The sequence below is a fragment of the Aedes albopictus genome, chromosome 1 (assembly GCF_035046485.1).
Source record: "Aedes albopictus strain Foshan chromosome 1, AalbF5, whole genome shotgun sequence".
In the NCBI taxonomy this organism is placed as follows: domain Eukaryota; kingdom Metazoa; phylum Arthropoda; class Insecta; order Diptera; family Culicidae; genus Aedes; species Aedes albopictus.
The window spans coordinates 170,220,595-170,238,491 of record NC_085136.1 but is presented as its reverse complement, the minus strand read 5'-3'; the positions used below and the strand labels follow the sequence as shown (position 1 = coordinate 170,238,491).

Sequence of the window (17,897 nt, the reverse complement as noted above, 5' to 3'; positions counted from 1 at the left end):
ATTATTGAGAAATTTAGGCCCTTTAAGGGACCTATTCACGGACAGTATGGTTAGCATGGTGGGAGCAGCGACGTTAGTTCAAAATGGCTACGACGATGTTGTTGATGAACGATATCCAAAGTTTTTTTGTCGATAGAAGTTTCTGGTATAGCAGCATATTGTGCGTTTAGCACTAAATTGATTTCCGAAAAAACTTCATCGACTTCCGCTGCCTTTCCTATGCGTTAAACATAACGTCGGAAGTAGTGCGCTGTACAGTAAATCTGGTTTTCTATACAGCGCACTACTTCCGACGTTATGTTTAACGCATAGGAAAGGCAGCGGAAGTCGATGAAGTTTTTTCGGAAATCAATTTAGTGCTAAACGCACAATATGTAGCGCAATATATCACAATTAGATCATATTGCACTTAAATACGACCATTATAGAAATGTTTATCCCAGGGGGTGACACTAGGTTTGTCAAACCTTGATATCCCCAAAAAGCCGAAAAAGACGCAAAAACCCGCAAAAGTTGTAAAAGGTTTATTCTGATTAAAAAAAAAGTTTGATCGTTGTTCGATGGCTGTGTTAACCTCCCGTAAGCGTCGCTGTAACAATCGACCGATTAATTGGCGACGGAATCGACCAATCCTACCGATTTTACCTGTTTTATAGTCGAGGGAAAAATAGGAGAGATGTTTAATTGGGATCGATGATCTTTCAATCTTTCAACTTGATTGGCATTACCCTACATGTTATTTTTTTCGACAAATCTCGGCATTTTTTTTTTTGTTTTTTACCGAGATTGGCACTACCGGGCGCTTGGTAAACTTGTTTTTCTACGAGATCTCAGAAATCGTTGTGTTTGTCTGCAGAGGTTCAGGAAATGTTTTGCCAAAATTCTGCTAACAAATGTCATTTTTAACCGAGATTCAGTACTGAGGATACTGCAACTCCGAAAATCATACGAATCAACTATGATTTTTTGCCACAAGAATTTCCTGCGAAAATCATAGTCACGAACTATGATTTTGGATTCAAAGCGCCAACTATTATTGCCATACTGTTACTGTATAAATTTCATAACACTCACGTATGAAAACCATACCGATAACGTATCAAATCTGAAATTATGTCGTATGACAATCATACATGCTTTTATGAAATATTTTGCACAAATTTAAAAAAAAATCGCAACCTGGAATCGAACCAGGAACGTCAAGATTGGCGAGTGCATGCTTTACTCATACGCCCATCGACGCTTCGGAAGTTGAAGTGGTTAGAAGCCAATAAAAGGTTTTATTGTTTTTAGCAATGGTGTTTCATAACACATCTTATGATTATCATACGATGCTTCCTTTGAGATTTTTCATACGACAAGTCTTATGGATTTCGCTTTTCAATGTATGAAAAGCATACGAGAACTATGAAATGATGAAAAAAATAAAAATAACTGATTCATAAGATGCAAACTATGAAAAGCATACGAACAGTATCCTCAGTGTATAAATATTTGCTGAGCCAAGAAGCTTTTGCTCTACAGTTGCATCCAGTGGCATGCAGTTAGTATAGGAGACGCGGTCATCGAGAAAAAAAGTATAATAGGTTTAATCCTGTTTTTGTTTTTTTTTTCTTTTTAATAGATAAGAAGTTCTTATTTGAAAACTTTCACAGTACAGTACTTAGCACAAAATTACTTTGAATCCATTAACAATAATTTTCAAGGAAGGAACATTCCATCAGCCAAACATTTTCTTCACCATGTTGTTATACTGATTCTGCTCCTGCTGCCACGTGGTTTTGATCTGCTGGTACAGTGCCGCGCAATCCCTACTGGTAGCGTAATTGATTCTTTCGAGAGTTTTGATCGCTTCCGGGTATTGTTTCACCTGGAACTGAGCTACTGCCATGCGGTAGATCGCTTTTTCCGATGGCTTCTCCTGAAGAGCTATGAATTGTAAGATCTGGAGCACCTCATCGTACCGGTGTTCCTTAATAAGACAAGCTGAGATATTCAGATACAGTGTCTCCAGTAGAGTTTGCATTTCTGTGATGGTTTCCTCGCCTTCTTGTGCGGGGTCTAAGCCTTCCAGAGGTGCACAGGAGAGCAAGCATTTTGCAGCACGGTTGAAGTACGAGTGAGCAAAAACTGGGTATTTGGAGAACATCTTTACTCCATTTTCTTTGTATGTTTTAGCCAGTACTAAAATTTCTTTTGGAGATTTCGTAAAGTGGAGTTTTGAGGTTTCGACCCGCAGCAACTTAAGAATGAAGCTAACTTGTAGATTATCTTTACATCTGATAGTGCATTTACTTTTCTCGTTAGGCAGCATTTCTATTAGGAACAGCTCGATGTAGCAATCGATTGGAGTCAAGCCACTGCCAATGGTGATCCATTGTTCAGAAATTGGCTCGTGATCGTTGAGTATGTTAGATTCCTTGCCTGAAAGATTGTTTACCTCACTTATACTGACATGACATCTAGCTTCTGGTGTTGGTTTGGTCATTGACATAAAGCGGAAGCTGATCAATTCTTTATGTAGTCCTTTGATATCATTTTTCCAGAATTTTGGCACTAGATCAGTTCTAGCAGGTGATCGCGGCACAGTTGGCGACTCAGCTTCCATAATGTGTCCCCTAGGATAGGGTTGTAGATACGGGGATTTACTTCTTGTTGCTCTTCTGAATTGGAGTAATGTTTAGTGATGTAGAATCTGGGAGTCTCTGGTGATATGATAGCATACAATAAACCTTGGGCGCCTTCCCTGGGAGTTTTAACTAATAGTAATCTTATAGGCTTTTGCAAATAAAACAGTAGCTTATTTGATAAGGGTGGGAAGCTTCTGTAGATGTCGGTTTCTACATTCCCAGGATCAACGCAGTGAACGGTCACGTTAGAGTTTGCTAATATCGACGAAAGCTTCTGAGAAAAGGTAACTACACTGAATTTGCTGTACTGATATGATCTGAAACGATTACTTGGCGAGTCGTCAAATTCTCGATGGAGTTCCAAATCCGGAAATCGTTCAACGTCTTGATGAGCCTTGGAGGATACGGTAACCACTCGACTGTTGCCGGGGTACAGCTTCAGTTTTGGCAACAACAGTATGGTTAACAGATAGTGACTTAAGTAGTTAACCTGAAATGAGTAATAAAGGAAACCAATGAGTTTTGTACTGTGAACTAAGAAAATATTAAATCTGTAGCTGGAAATACATATTTCTGATGAAATATATTGAGTTACCTACCTCTAACATCCGTCATCAACAATGTGCGATACCAACGATCGCCTCGGTATGACGTGGAGTATGCATACGCGTATAATCTCAAGCCAAATTGAGTTACGACGTATAAAAGTAAAATCTCTATTTTCGCACCTAAAAGCAAGGATGGGAACACTCACTTCCAAAGAGCTACACTCACTTGCAGTTTTCTCAGCTCAGAAGCGTGCAATCAAAAAACGATGTATCTACGACTTTTGCCTTGTGATTTTGTCTAAAAGTTTGCCGAATAGAGTAGGGGTTGCACACGCATACCGAATTCGTGAGTGAGCTGCAAAAGCAAAAGTTCGTTTCTTGATTGCACGCTTCTGAGCTGAGAAAATAGCAAGTGAATGTAATTTTTTGCAAATAAGTGTTCCCATCCCTGCCTAAAAGGTCATTTCAGATTTTAACCAAATGCATGATAATATTTTGAAGCATAACTTAACTTTTCTAGGCTAAATTGGCGATTCTATAACCTTGGGGCCGATTCCTTCACTCTGGCTTAAGCGTTAAACCAGGTTTAACTATATGGATTGAAGCCGAGGTGAAGAAATCTGCCTTTAAAGGGCCAAATTTGACCTCGAAATTGAGATATCATCTACTGGCTTTCAAGAAATTTTGAAAAAGGTCCCTTTTAGGGGCGATTTCTTCACCCTGGCTAAAGCATTAAACCAGGTTTAACTATATGGGTAAGCCTGGCTTACCGGTTAAGCCGAGGTGAAGAAATCGGCCCTTAGTATGTTCGAGTTGGATACTGAAATAAGACATTATTTTTCCTAAAATCTCAAAAGCCAGTATAGATATTGCAATTTCGAGGTCAAATTTGGTTCTTCAGGGTTTTAGAATCACCCATTAAGTTTAGAAAAGTTATGTTTGAAAATTTGAAATGTTAAAAGAAGAAACAGTAGACCGGCCTCTAAAAAAAAAGAATTCAACGATTACATGAACTATAATGATGGAACGTGCTGCAGTAGTGCTGAAACGTATACCATCATCCAAGTGGTAACGTACGCTACCCTAGGAGTGTGGTAAGTAGTTTTTCAGATTCTAGTTCATGATTTTTAATGGTCATTGGCGTAGCTTGTACTTTTTTCTAGAAGGGACCCAGAGAAGGACTGATACGAAATGACTTTAAAATTTAAAAAGGGGTTAAGTAAAACATTTAACAAATTGAGAACTGCCTCCAATAACTGTTAGCTTATCTACACACTTCGCACCCCAAACGAAGTCTATTTCATATATATATTTTTTATAATCACGAAAAATGTCCAGTTACGCCAATGTTAATGACTGATTTATTAGTAATGCTAGTAATGCAGTGTGTAATAGATATAAACAACTACATATGCTTTACTTACAGCTTGACGATTGCTTCCGCAATGATCGTCCGACGCTGGTTGCTGAAACTTCGAGGCGTAAACATCTACGTACCGCTGAGCCAAACGGCTACCGGCACCTCGCCTGCTGCAGCGGATTCACAATCCCCGATCATTGCCCTGGCATCGCTGGCCATCATTATGGCATACTTCTACCTGTGTGATCGTACCAATTTCTTTATGAAGGAGAACAAATACTACTCCGAATTCAGCTTCTGGATTCCAGTTGGGTATGTGTTTGTGCTGGGACTTTTCTTCACCGAAGATAGCAAGTTTACCAAGGTTCTGCACCGTGACCAAACCGACGAACTGAAAGGTTGGATGCAGCTGGTTATTTTGATATACTACATGACGGGAGCTTCGCACGTGCTTCCTATTTACATGCATATAAAGGTGCTCATCAGTGGGTATCTATTTCTCTCCGGATATAGTCACTTCACATATTGTTGGCAAACGGGGAATAGCGGACTAGTACGATTCCTGCAAGTTATGTTTAAGATCAATTTCCTGACAGTTATTCTCTGTTTATGTATGAACCGTCCATATCAATTCTATTTCTTTGTACCATTGTTATCGTTTTGGTATTGCATGGTATACTTCATGTTGTCAATTCCACCAAGAATCACTGCCCAGAGTTCGGAGAACAACGCGTATCAATATCTGTACGTAGTATTGAAGTTTGTCTGCATGCTGAGCGTTATAACAGTGCTCTACATGAGTGAAGTATTTTTTGAGCGGATCTTTGTGACCCGGCCGTGGAAGGCGCTGTTTGTAACAACGGATGACGATATTCATGAATGGTGGTACCGTTGGAAACTTGACCGTTATACAATCACATACGGAATGATATTTGCTGCCATTTTTCATATCGCCCAGCGGTATTACTTTTTCGACGATAATAACCATGGGAATCTGTTCTCCAGACGAATATCCTTAACATCGACTCTAGCAGCTATCGCCGGAATAGGCTTCTACACGACGTGGACATTTTTCTGTCGAAACAAACAAGACTGTGAAGAAATACACTCGTACGTAGTGTTCATCCCAATTGTCGGATACATATTGCTGCGTAACATTTCCGGCATGCTTCGAACGCGCTATTCAACGTTTTTCGCTTGGTTTGGACGTATTTCGCTAGAATTGTTTATCTGCCAGTATCACATTTGGCTGGCAGCGGATCGAAACGGTGTTCTGGTGCTTCTGCCAGGATTCCCCACTCTTAACGTTTTGATAACGTCATTCATATTTGTATGTGTATCTCATGAAATTCATCGTCTCACTACCGTTCTATTGCCCTATATAGTACCGAACGACTGGAAACTGGCGCTACGCAATATGCTGATTTTTATTGTTGTACTTATCCCTATTGGGCGCTATGACGGAATGATTTAAAGAACCTAAAACATTGATTGTGCAAAAATTTGAACTCAAGATCTTTTTATGTTTAATCTTAAGCTTAGTCAACCAAATTAAAATTATCAGTCGATACTACATAATAAAAATAGTAAAAAGCAAAAAAAAACATGAATTACGTTTGTTGTTTGCAGCTGTAGAGGTCTATCACAAACCAAAACTACATTCGGCCAACCGGTAGACGTTGAGGTTCAGTATGGTGTTCAACGATTCCTGTGATAGGTACCTGGCGTTCGTTTTACGGGCGTCCTGACAACTCGAAAGTGGCGCTAAGTCGCATCGCGTTCTATCTATTCTCCGATGGCAGTGTGCAGGCGTATTTCTTTTCAAAGAATCGGCTTTATGAGAATAGGGCATTTTTTCATCGAAAAAAAATGTCATGTTGTTGACAATTATTGAGAAATTTAGGCCCTTTAAGGGACCTATTCACGGACAGTATGGTTAGCATGGTGGGAGCAGCGACGTTAGTTCAAAATGGCTACGACGATGTTGTTGATGAACGATATCCAAAGTTTTTTTGTCGATAGAAGTTTCTGGTATAGCAGCATATGTAGCGTAATATATCACAATTAGATCATATTGCACTTAAATACGACCATTATAGAAATGTTTATCCCAGGGGGTGACACTAGGTTTGTCAAACCTTGATATCCCCAAAAAGCCGAAAAAGACACAAAAACCCGCAAAAGTTGTAAAAGGTTTATTCTGATTAAAAAAAAAGTTTGATCGTTGTTCGATGGCTGTGTTAACCTCCCGTAAGCGTCGCTGTAACAATCGACCGGTTAATTGGCGACGGAATCGGCCAATCCTACCGATTTTACCTGTTTTATAGTCGAGGGAAAAATAGGAGAGATGTTTAATTGGGATCGATGATCTTTCAATCTTTCAACTTGATTGGCATTACCCTACATCAGAGGTTCCCAAACTTTTTGCTATCGCGGCGCCCTTTGACATTTCCAAAAATGTCGCGGCGCACCAAAGTTTATGACAATTTTTTTGTAATTTTAGGCAACTTTCACTTTACAGTATGCAAGACAAAATCGTGAAACACTTCTCGAATATCAGGTTTTCAGAATTCAATATTTGGAAAACTAACTATGTTTTTAAATAAATTTCTCAAAGATAGTTTAAATATTTGTAAGATTTCAAAAATCATGTTGATTTCAGCATAGAAGTTTTAAAAATAAAAAGAAATACAGATATACGGATATTGCGGAAATTGCAAAGGAACACTTTTATTATTATTTTGGAAAATTTTGGCAAACTGGGACACATGAAGAGATTGTGAAAACCTGCCAGCTGGGCTTTAATTGAACTTATTTTTATAAATTTCAACTGAACCATTTGGGCCTGGATTAGCCATATATATGTAACCCCATTGATGAAACCGAGCAGCAGTACTGATGAAACAGTCCGGTTCAAAAAGGTCAAAGCTAGCTCTCCACACTACCAGATCGGCAAACCTGCATGCCGCCTAGCTGTTCCAAAAATCTTGTAATTATTTTGAAAAGAACGTAAATAATGTTCTTGAAATTAAAACTTTTGACAAGCTATAATAAAACCAAAAGCTAACCTGAAGCTTAAGAATTCCAAAAACAATTTCAAACTTGAAATTTTGAAATGTGGTTTCAATTGAAATGTTTAAAAAGGATACCAGAAATCGTATGGAACAATCGAAGAGTCAGGAAAGATTTAAAAACAAATGTGAGCGACACTAGTTTTACTAATAAAAAATTAAAGGTGTTCCGCAATCCACTTATCCACGAGCGGTAATGGCGGCGTCGGGCACAAATAACCGGTTCGGATTTTGACGGAAAGGTCAAAACAGTGTCATTCTCCTCCCACCCCTTTGTTATAACCAAAGAGGCATCGGTATTGTATCAAAAGAAACACATCTTGAACAGTCCACGATAAAAACATTTCTAATTTATTTCTCCTCTTCAGGTACATTGCTAGTATTGAGCTTCTGAGCAACTTCTCTCTCAGAACTCATTTCCTTGAAATGTGGTATGTATTACGCTACCACAACACCTTTTCCCTTTAGACAAAACTATGTACATATTTCAGAAAGTTGAACATTGATATCTAGCTAAGACACAAAGTGAACTAATCTTTCCATTTATCACATCTTGCATAATCAGAGCGCAAAATCAATTCGTAATTTAGAGTGAAAGTTAAAAAGTTTAAACTATTATTATATCACAGATACTTGAGACCCTAAATAAAATGTTTTAATTTTTGTGTTGTCTTCAATTTAACCACTAATTACTTTAACTAATAGTAGAGTTTGAATCATATGTATACCAATTCTCTGCATTTCCTTCAATCACTACACTTGGTGCAATCACCCTACAATTGCCGTTGTAAATGAGAATAAGATACATATGCTCTTTCGCTCAGCAAACATAAAACGCACTGAAAAATAATCAAAATGTCCTATAGGTTTTTTGGTTCTCACCGGTCTCCCAGCTCGGAATTTCAACGGTGATATATAATTGCTGATAGTTTTTCGTCGATGTGCACTTAGTTGGAGTCATATTGAGTTAATCCACAATGTCAGCTTCATTGTAAACACCCCGACGAAGATGCACTTCGCACACATGTGTCGTTCCGCAGATGATCGATTCGCTCTCCTTCCATCTTAAGTCCCAGCTCCGACATCAAGCTTTGCGAGAACTTGTAGCACCAGTAGTACCCAAAGCTCATCATCATTAGTAAGATCGGGTGTCGGGTGCAATCGGTTTGACGGCGTCGTCGTCGTCGTCGTCGTCAACGTGCTTGTACTCTGAGATTTGATTTCAGGTACTCATGCTCACCTCACCCAAAGCAAATGGCGCAAATAAATAAGAGCATCTTAGGCAAAATCCCTTTACTGGACAAAAAAAAATCATTGGCGTTTCAAAATGGCCTAGCTCAAAAATGCTATCATAAGTACCATAAAAATTTAATAAAATATGTGCTATTCAGCTTAACACTCAAAACGAACCCATAATGCCGTCAGGGAAAAAAGTAAATTGTTGGTGGTTGAAATCATCCACCTGATCGCCACAAAAAAAAAAAATAAATGGAATAAAAGCAAGCACAAAAAATGTCGGTTTACTCATAAATCACAATGTAAAACAAATAGCCCAAAAAATACGCGGATAAAATTACATACACACAAAATAACCGTTTACACAAATACACGCGCAAGTTTTACAAAACTAAAATAGGCTAAAAAACTTCGGCTACCTGCCGAAAAAAAAAAAACGTCCCGGTAGAAATTCACGCCATACAAAAAAACAAAAAAAAAACACCATCGTTTTGCAAATTTGATTTCTTCATTGTAAAAAAAAAGGCTGCATTGGTCACCCTGTTGCTGTGTACGCTGCTAGCTGCATTCTCCTGCTGCAGACTCCTGGGGCTGCTCATTGTTCGCTCCGCACAAAATGTATATTCTCATACATTGATGCGATGGATCACGTTTGGGTTGGTGATTTGGCGTTGTGCTGGTGCTGAGAAAGGTCTCAGTTGCTCATGCTCATCATGAGCAAACGAAAAAAAAAACAACAAATGAAACAAAAAGGCACAATCCAGGCAAAAGCAAACTTGCTGGGCAAAAAGAATCGTTTGTGATTCAAAATGGCCTTATTATAAATGAAATGTTCTACAAGTATTACAGAAATGTTACACAAATATACACTTTTTAATCACACAAAATTAAAACTGCTTAAAATGCAAGAAATCTGCCAGGGAAAAATAAATAGTTGATTTAAATCAACCTCCTGATGCCAAAAGTGGACAAAAATGATACACAAAACGATGCCACTGCTCAAAGTACGGTATCCCGTACATCACAAGGTGAAAATATGTCACAAAAATTTCGCGGAAAAAAAATAAGATGCACACAATTTGTAATAATAAAATAACAAATTGTCTCGCAAATCTTTGGCCGAAAAATCACACGCGATACAATTAACAAAAACCAATTCATCCTCGTTCGTCACTGTTATAACCAAAGAGGCATCGGTATTGTATCAAAAGAAACACATCTTGAACAGTCCACGATAAAAACATTTCTAATTTATTTCTCCTCTTCAGGTACATTGCTAGTATTGAGCTTCTGAGCAACTTCTCTCTCAGAACTCATTTCCTTGAAATGTGGTATGTATTACGCTACCACAACACCCTTCACCCACCGTTTTGGCGCCAACCGATTGCGATCCCCAAGAAACATCAAAATTCTAATCGGTCAATTGTGCCCGCCGCCGCCATTACCGCTCGCGGATAAGTGGATACAAATAAAGAGTTTGTTTTTTTATCACAAAAGTCAAAATCCTGCGGCGCACCTGGGAAAGGTTCGCGGCGCACCAGGGCGCCGCGGCGCACAGTTTGGGAAGCACTGCCCTACATGCTATTTTTTTCGACAAATCTCGGCATTTTTTTTTTGTTTTTTTTTTTTTTTACCGAGATTGGCACTACCGGGCGCTTGGTAAACTTGTTTTTCTACGAGATCTCAGAAATCGTTGTGTTTGTCTGCAGAGGTTCAGGAAATGTTTTGCCAAAATTCTGCTAACAAATGTCATTTTTAACCGAGATTCAGTATAAATATTTGCTGAGCCAAGAAGCTTTTGCTCTACAGTTGCATCCAGTGGCATGCAGTTAGTATAGGAGACGCGGTCATCGAGAAAAAAAGTATAATAGGTTTAATCCTGTTTTTGTTTTTTTTTTCTTTTTAATAGATAAGAAGTTCTTATTTGAAAACTTTCACAGTACAGTACTTAGCACAAAATTACTTTGAATCCATTAACAATAATTCTCAAGGAAGGAACATTCCATCAGCCAAACATTTTCTTCACCATGTTGTTATACTGATTCTGCTCCTGCTGCCACGTGGTTTTGATCTGCTGGTACAGTGCTGCGCAATCCCTACTGGTAGCGTAATTGATTCTTTCAAGAGTTTTGATCGCTTCCGGGTATTGTTTTACCTGGAACTGAGCTACTGCCATGCGGTAGATCGCTTTTTCCGAAGGCTTCTCCTGAAGAGCTATGAATTGTAAGATCTGGAGCACCTCATCGTACCGGTGTTCCTTAATAAGACAAGCTGAGATATTCAGATACAGTGTCTCCAGTAGAGTTTGCATTTCTGTGATGGTTTCCTCGCCTTCTTGCGCGGGGTCTAAGCCTTCCAGAGGTGCACAGGAGAGCAAGCATTTTGCAGCACGGTTGAAGTACGAGTGAGCAAAAACTGGGTATTTGGAGAACATCTTTACTCCATTTTCTTTGTATGTTTTAGCCAGTACTAAAATTTCTTTTGGAGATTTCGTAAAGTGGAGTTTTGAGGTTTCGACCCGCAGCAACTTAAGAATGAAGCTAACTTGTAGATTATCTTTACATCTGATAGTGCATTTACTTTTCTCGTTAGGCAGCATTTCTATTAGGAACAGCTCGATGTAGCAATCGATTGGAGTCAAGCCACTGCCAATGGTGATCCATTGTTCAGAAATTGGCTCGTGATCGTTGAGTATGTTAGATTCCTTGCCTGAAAGATTGTTTACCTCACTTATACTGACATGACATCTAGCTTCTGGTGTTGGTTTGGTCATTGACATAAAGCGGAAGCTGATCAATTCTTTATGTAGTCCTTTGATATCATTTTTCCAGAATTTTGGCACTAGATCAGTTCTAGCAGGTGATCGCGGCACAGTTGGCGACTCAGCTTCCATAATGTGTCCCCTAGGATAGGGTTGTAGATACGGGGATTTACTTCTTGTTGCTCTTCTGAATTGGAGTAATGTTTAGTGATGTAGAATCTGGGAGTCTCTGGTGATATGATAGCATACAATAAACCTTGGGCGCCTTCCCTGGGAGTTTTAACTAATAGTAATCTTATAGGCTTTTGCAAATAAAACAGTAGCTTATTTGATAAGGGTGGGAAGCTTCTGTAGATGTCGGTTTCTACATTCCCAGGATCAACGCAGTGAACGGTCACGTTAGAGTTTGCTAATATCGACGAAAGCTTCTGAGAAAAGGTAACTACACTGAATTTGCTGTACTGATATGATCTGAAACGATTACTTGGCGAGTCGTCAAATTCTCGATGGAGTTCCAAATCCGGAAATCGTTCAACGTCTTGATGAGCCTTGGAGGATACGGTAACCACTCGACTGTTGCCGGGGTACAGCTTCAGTTTTGGCAACAACAGTATGGTTAACAGATAGTGACTTAAGTAGTTAACCTGAAATGAGCAATAAAGGAAACCAATGAGTTTTGTACTGTGAACTAAGAAAATATTAAATCTGTAGCTGGAAATACATATTTCTGATGAAATATATTGAGTTACCTACCTCTAACATCCGTCATCAACAATGTGCGATACCAACGATCGCCTCGGTATGACGTGGAGTATGCATACGCGTATAATCTCAAGCCAAATTGAGTTACGACGTATAAAAGTAAAAGCTCTATTTTCGCACCTAAAAGCAAGGATGGGAACACTCACTTCCAAAGAGCTACACTCACTTGCAGTTTTCTCAGCTCAGAAGCGTGCAATCAAAAAACGATGTATCTACGACTTTTGCCTTGTGATTTTGTCTCAAAGTTTGCCGAATAGAGTAGGGGTTGCACACGCATACCGAATTCGTGAGTGAGCTGCAAAAGCAAAAGTCATCCATAGATCGTTTCTTGATTGCACGCTTCTGAGCTGAGAAAATAGCAAGTGAATGTATTTTTTTGCAAATAAGTGTTCCCATCCCTGCCTAAAAGGTCATTTCAGATTTTAACCAAATGCATGATAATATTTTGAAGCATAACTTAACTTTTCTAGGCTAAATTGGCGATTCTATAACCTTGGGGCTGATTCCTTCACTCTGGCTTAAGCGTTAAACCAGGTTTAACTATATGGATAAGCCTGGCTTACCGGTTAAGCCGAGGTGAAGAAATCTGCCTTTAAAGGGCTAAATTTGACCTCGAAATTGAGATATCATCTACTGGCTTTCAAGAAATTTTGAAAAAGGTCCCTTTTAGGGGCGATTTCTTCACCCTGGCTTAAGCATTAAACCAGGTTTAACTATATGGGTAAGCCTGGCTTACCGGTTAAGCCGAGGTGAAGAAATCGGCCCTTAGTATGTTCGTCGAGTTGGATACTGAAATAAGACATTATTTTTCCTAAAATCTCAAAAGCCAGTATAGATATTGCAATTTCGAGGTCAAATTTGGTTCTTCAGGGTTTTAGAATCACCCATTAAGTTTAGAAAAGTTATGTTTGAAAATTTGAAATGTTAAAAGAAGAAACAGTAGACCGGCCTCTAAAAAAAAAGAATTCAACGCTGCCAGGAAAAAAACAGAGGGTGGAAAATATAAACTTCGGTGTCATTCAAAAAGCACGGAAGTTCTACCAGAAGCTTAACGCATCATGATTTTTTTCCGCTAGCCGAAATATGCAACATGTGAGAACGTGAGATAATTGAAAGGCGGAAGCAGAAGATGCCGGATATCAAGGTACTTGTAGAAACAATTAGTTGGATGTAGCAGAGTATGGCAATGGATAACGAATCCTCCAGCTCAAAAACAGGGTTAGGATAGGTGAGGATGGTATTGCAGCAGTAAGGCTTAAAAGGTGGCGACTGTTTGCACCAGTTAATAGTCAGGATCTGAGAAGCCAAACAGTTGAATGAGTGAAAGGATGGGGTGATTGATTTGATTGTGAATATTGAACTTGATTTGTGAATATTGCCACAAGAAGAGCTACCGAATGTGAGGGCTTTCGAACAATCACTAGTTTAAATGCCGTTATTATAGTATTATCTCAGACCGTCATGTAGCGAATGGATTATTTTTTTTTTTTGAGGGAGATGCTGTGAATACCAGGCTCCAACACATCACCTTTTTATTGAGTTCATTGGGGCATGGACGATGATGACTGTCCCTCCAGAGGACAAAAAAAGATGTGGTAGAGAAGAGTGGTAGAGCTATGAACTCTCCTGATACGCAAACAGAAGTGAATACGTCTAAAAATAAAGTTCATGATGGTAGGCAAAAACGATTCGTCTAGGAAATTATGTTACGAAAGACGAGACCGCCATTGCACCACGTAAACCTTGAATTACAAAATTTGTAATATGTTTAAACAATACTGCCAAACGACCCACTCTTGAGTATGAGTACTAACCTGGAATGTTTGTTCTATGCCGTCGATTGTCAGTCCAGGCTCGGCGTAAAAAATACCGGCATTATTAACTAATGCATATATCGGTTTCCGCAGGCTGTTAACGCTGTCCACGAAACCAACGACGCTTTTTAAGCTGCTAAGGTCCAGCTCAAATATATCCACTATATTTGCAGGGCCAACTTGTTGCTCAAGTTTCTTTCGAACCAGAATACCGTTGGTTAGGTTTCGACATCCCAGCACCAAATGGCAGTTTCTCGAGGCAAGCTCGTTGGCCAAAGCTAATCCAATTCCTGAGGTTGCTCCGGTTATAACAATTAGTTCGCGTCCGTGAAAAACTCTCTTGTTTCGGTATAACCGGCCGATGTAGTACCACCTACGAAATCAACGAGAATCATCTTTACTCGATTCATAAACAGTAGGAAAGTGTCGGTTATCCATTAAAAGCTAATCTCATTCAGACATGCAGACTACCAAGCGATATTGAAGGAACATTACCGAATTGCATAAGTAACAGTGCCGATGGTAAATAGCAAAGCAAACTTCTGCATCAATCTCATCACAAGGGCAATCAAAAACAAGCACAATCACTGCTAAAGCGAACAAAATTTACATCAGTACTGAGAGCAATTAAGCAACTTTACCTTGATTGTTGCAAGTAGATGTAGGGAAACTCAGATAAAATTGGTTGTTTAATTAAATAATAAGCGGACACTGATAAGGCGGATAACAAACTGAGCAATGATCTGCGGAATGCGCGGAGTGATGAAGAATCGTCGCAGTGACTTTTTGATGATCGGATTCTGATGATTTTCGGAAAGTAAATAAGATGGAATACGTTCACACATGTCGGCTGCCGATTTAAGTCGAAAATTCGACCTTTCTCTAGCAAGCACGTGATCCCATGAATGTCAAAATCATGCGACGGTTGTTTACAAATAAAATTTTCGATATGGACCAGTAGGTCTGTGCCAAAAAGGGAGAGAAAAAAAAAAAATAAAATTTCATTCATTATAAATCCCCCGCAAAAGCCACTAGTTTTACTCCAGAAGTCATTGAGAGGCATCGTTTTCGTCTCGCTCTAAAAGTGTTCCGTAGTGTCGGGGTCGGGCGCGCGCGTTTCATTCATCTCACCAAATGATAAGGGTAATCCGGCAGCTGCAGACTTTAGCGAGAAAGGCATTCAGCAGGAAGTATCTCCTCTACACCAACGTTGCAATCTCAATCAGCTTATCTGGGGTCGGTGACATAATTGAACAGCATTACGAAATCTATACCAACAGTTTGGAATGCTGGGACCGACAACGGACGCGGCAGATGTCTATTTCCGGAATGACGGTCGGCATCTTCTGCCACAACTGGTACAACTTCATGGATCGACGGTTTCCTGGCCGAACGCTGGGTATCGTGCTGAAGAAGGTGCTTATCGATCAAACCGTAGCATCACCGATAGTGATATTTCTGTTCTTCGCCACGCTGGGTGTTCTGCGGAAAGCTACCATCGATGAAACGATCCAGGAGATGAAGGACAAGTTCATCCGGCTGTATACGGCCGAGTGGGTTGTATGGCCACCAGCTCAGTTGTTCAATTTCTACCTTCTGCCAAATAGGTATCGGGTCCTGTATGATAATACCATCTCGTTAGGGTACGACGTTTACACTAGTTACGTTATCAATGAAAAAATTGACCACGGCGAGGCTTCTAGTTGACCAGAGAGTTTAGTTTAATGTGATTATGTAGTTTTATACACAGACATAAGGAACTCGAACATACGGAAATGTTCCTTGCTAGATTACAGTCATAAATATAAAGCTTATGTTTAGGTGGTATCAATAGAGATAAGTGACATTTCAACACACGAACACTAGCGCAAATTTTTCCTCACACAAAAGTGCACGCCGATTGATAGGCTATTCAGATTGCATATGCAAATATTACCCAATCGAATTGGGTAACACGGGTAAATAATGATAAAACTAACGTCCGGGGCAAGAGTGCAAATATTTTCCTCGCAGTTTCACAACTACATCTACAAAAAAGGCACGCATACATTTGAACGTGATTACCTCTATACTGCTACCGGAGTAAAGTAATACATTATCACAAATGAACTACACGCTAAGAAAATGTTACTCTAAAATGAGTAAGATTCACACAAAACTGAGCTAAACTGGAACAGCTCAAAAAATGAGTAAATTGCATTTCCAGCGATAGCACTGGCCCAAGTGCAAAAATTCAACTGGTTTAAGCCGTATAATATTCTTCGCATCCTCAAGAATATTATACGGCTTAAACTGATGAGATTTTTGCACTTGGGCCAGCGCTATCGCTGGAAAAAAAATTTACTCAATTTTGAGTTGTCCCACTTTAGCTCGAAAATGAGTGAATTTTCTGACCGTGTAGATGTTTTAGTCACTACGTGAGGCACCGATAACATTAAGAGATTTATGTTTTTCATGATCGCTCCGTTGTAAATTCTCTGGTAAATCGTAGGCAGCGAATGAGCAATAATACGACGATAATGTGTGATATCGATAACGTACTGTTGGCATGTTTTATGTTGTTTATTTGTCTATAAAGCGCAAAGATATAAGTCAAGTGTGATATAGTAAGTGACTTTCTTGAGATTAGTACGAAAGAATTCCAATGTTCGAAAGCAGCTCATAAACTCCTAGGGGTACATAGGGCCATTGTGAAAGATCTTTATCCTGGGCTGCAGCTCGCTTTAGCTTTGATTCTTATCGATTTCTTTTATTGCCTAGTTGAGGCTTTTTCGCCAAGAGCATCAGGGTATTTTTATAGAATGAGCAAATCTGCACCCAAGTGGCGGTTCCTTGAGCTGTGTAGGTGTAATTACCACCTATAACACCAAACGAGGCACCAATAAATAAATTGTCAGTTTAAAATTAGCCTCCTAAAGAGAGGTTAGGTTTTGTGAAATCTCATTTCGTATTTTGATGATTGAATCGTTCCATATAGGGAAGTGGAACCATCTCGGCAGGGCTCCTATTTTGGGCACTTTTCTGCTATAACTCAGCCAATTTTGAAGCAATTGACACAATTTTTGGAACGCGGTATCCAGCCGTCAACAAAATTTCAAGTCAATTGGTTTAGAATTGACCGAGTTATAGCAAAAAGTGCCCAAAATACCGGCCACTGCCCAAGTAATCATTTTTGTGGGAATCGGGTAGAAAAAATCGCTTTACCGATGAATTTACCAAAAAAAAAATGATTATTAAACTGATACCGTGTGCGCACCTAACTTTGCGCAGGTCCAAACTTTGCGCATTCTTGTAAAATAACGAAACACATAACTAAATGTTAACATATTCACCAGTTTAATCATTGCACTAGCATTGTGTAAACATAAACATTATTTAACAAATATTTAATGTCCATAAAATCTTTGTTTATGTTGAATAATAAACAAAAAATACACAAAAATGTCAGAATTTGCCTCGCCTTAACACGGTTGTCAAGAAGTAACTCTACTAAAAATCAACATTTTCCTCGATAAAACTGTGCAACGATGATTAATTTTGCAGTTAATTGACAAAAAAAGGTGATATTCTAGTAATATCAATCGCAGTTCGTAAGAAATTTTTCAATTTAATTAGTAAATAGTGGTGCGCAATGTTTGGAACCATTATTTGCACTGTGTTCCTAATTTTTGCGCACTTGCAGTAATGCTTGTTGAACGTGAATACATGACTTATG

The 17,897-nt window shown here is 39.1% G+C and overlaps 5 protein-coding genes across 7 annotated transcripts; 2 read left to right on the top strand and 3 right to left on the bottom strand.

Moving 5' to 3' along the window:
• Nucleotides 1–1,597: 1,597 nt before the first annotated feature.
• Nucleotides 1,598–2,884, bottom strand: LOC134285281 (uncharacterized). Its single transcript, XM_062845812.1, has one exon. It carries the CDS (start codon nucleotides 2,606–2,608, stop codon nucleotides 1,721–1,723), a length of 888 nt encoding a protein of 295 aa, XP_062701796.1. The 5' UTR covers nucleotides 2,609–2,884; the 3' UTR covers nucleotides 1,598–1,720.
• A 1,273-nt stretch (nucleotides 2,885–4,157) lies between these two features.
• On the top strand, nucleotides 4,158–6,148 carry LOC134285280 (N-acetylneuraminate 9-O-acetyltransferase-like). The gene is made up of 2 exons (XM_062845811.1): nucleotides 4,158–4,272; nucleotides 4,605–6,148. Exons 1-2 carry the CDS (start codon nucleotides 4,187–4,189, stop codon nucleotides 6,010–6,012), a joined length of 1,494 nt encoding a protein of 497 aa, XP_062701795.1. The 5' UTR covers nucleotides 4,158–4,186; the 3' UTR covers nucleotides 6,013–6,148.
• Nucleotides 6,149–10,850: 4,702 nt separating this feature from the next.
• Nucleotides 10,851–11,279, bottom strand: LOC109405930 (uncharacterized). The gene has a single exon (XM_019678977.3). It carries the CDS (start codon nucleotides 11,277–11,279, stop codon nucleotides 10,851–10,853), a length of 429 nt encoding a protein of 142 aa, XP_019534522.3.
• Nucleotides 11,280–11,543: 264 nt separating this feature from the next.
• Nucleotides 11,544–15,245, bottom strand: LOC115266720 (retinol dehydrogenase 12). 3 transcript variants are annotated; one of them, XM_029873256.2, is made up of 4 exons: nucleotides 14,824–14,942; nucleotides 14,678–14,769; nucleotides 14,183–14,555; nucleotides 11,544–12,250 (listed from the first exon to the last, which is right to left on the bottom strand). In XM_029873256.2, exons 2-4 carry the CDS (start codon nucleotides 14,737–14,739, stop codon nucleotides 11,687–11,689), a joined length of 999 nt encoding a protein of 332 aa, XP_029729116.2. In that variant the 5' UTR covers nucleotides 14,740–14,769; nucleotides 14,824–14,942; the 3' UTR covers nucleotides 11,544–11,686. The 3 variants fall into 3 exon arrangements, with proteins under 3 accessions (XP_029729116.2, XP_029729115.2, XP_062701793.1); XM_029873255.2 differs by lacking the exon at nucleotides 14,678–14,769 and having other exon boundaries at nucleotides 14,824–15,245; XM_062845809.1 differs by lacking the exon at nucleotides 14,824–14,942 and having other exon boundaries at nucleotides 14,678–14,817.
• A 55-nt stretch (nucleotides 15,246–15,300) lies between these two features.
• On the top strand, nucleotides 15,301–16,778 carry LOC109406927 (mpv17-like protein 2). Its single transcript, XM_062845810.1, has 2 exons — nucleotides 15,301–16,015; nucleotides 16,254–16,778. The coding sequence occupies exon 1, from the start codon at nucleotides 15,317–15,319 to the stop codon at nucleotides 15,887–15,889; it is 573 nt and encodes a 190-aa protein (XP_062701794.1). The 5' UTR covers nucleotides 15,301–15,316; the 3' UTR covers nucleotides 15,890–16,015; nucleotides 16,254–16,778.
• Nucleotides 16,779–17,897: the final 1,119 nt, after the last annotated feature.

Bases quoted from the DNA above. Each gene is read 5' to 3' on its own strand.
- LOC134285281 (XM_062845812.1), bottom strand. From the start codon at position 2,608: ATGGAAGCTGAGTCGCCAACTGTGCCGCGATCACCTGCTAGAACTGAT.
- LOC134285280 (XM_062845811.1), top strand. From the start codon at position 4,187: ATGAACTATAATGATGGAACGTGCTGCAGTAGTGCTGAAACGTATACC. The intron at 4,273-4,604 runs GTAAGTAGTTTT...CTTTACTTACAG, and splicing joins TACGCTACCCTAGGAGTGTG to CTTGACGATTGCTTCCGCAA.
- LOC109405930 (XM_019678977.3), bottom strand. From the start codon at position 11,279: ATGTTCTCCAAATACCCAGTTTTTGCTCACTCGTACTTCAACCGTGCT.
- LOC115266720 (XM_029873255.2), bottom strand. From the start codon at position 15,245: ATGCCTCTCAATGACTTCTGGAGTAAAACTAGTGGCTTTTGCGGGGGA. The intron at 14,556-14,823 runs GTAAAGTTGCTT...TTGATTTCGTAG, and splicing joins ATCTACTTGCAACAATCAAG to GTGGTACTACATCGGCCGGT. The intron at 12,251-14,182 runs GTTAGTACTCAT...TGCTCATTTCAG, and splicing joins GCATAGAACAAACATTCCAG to GTTAACTACTTAAGTCACTA.
- LOC109406927 (XM_062845810.1), top strand. From the start codon at position 15,317: ATGATAAGGGTAATCCGGCAGCTGCAGACTTTAGCGAGAAAGGCATTC.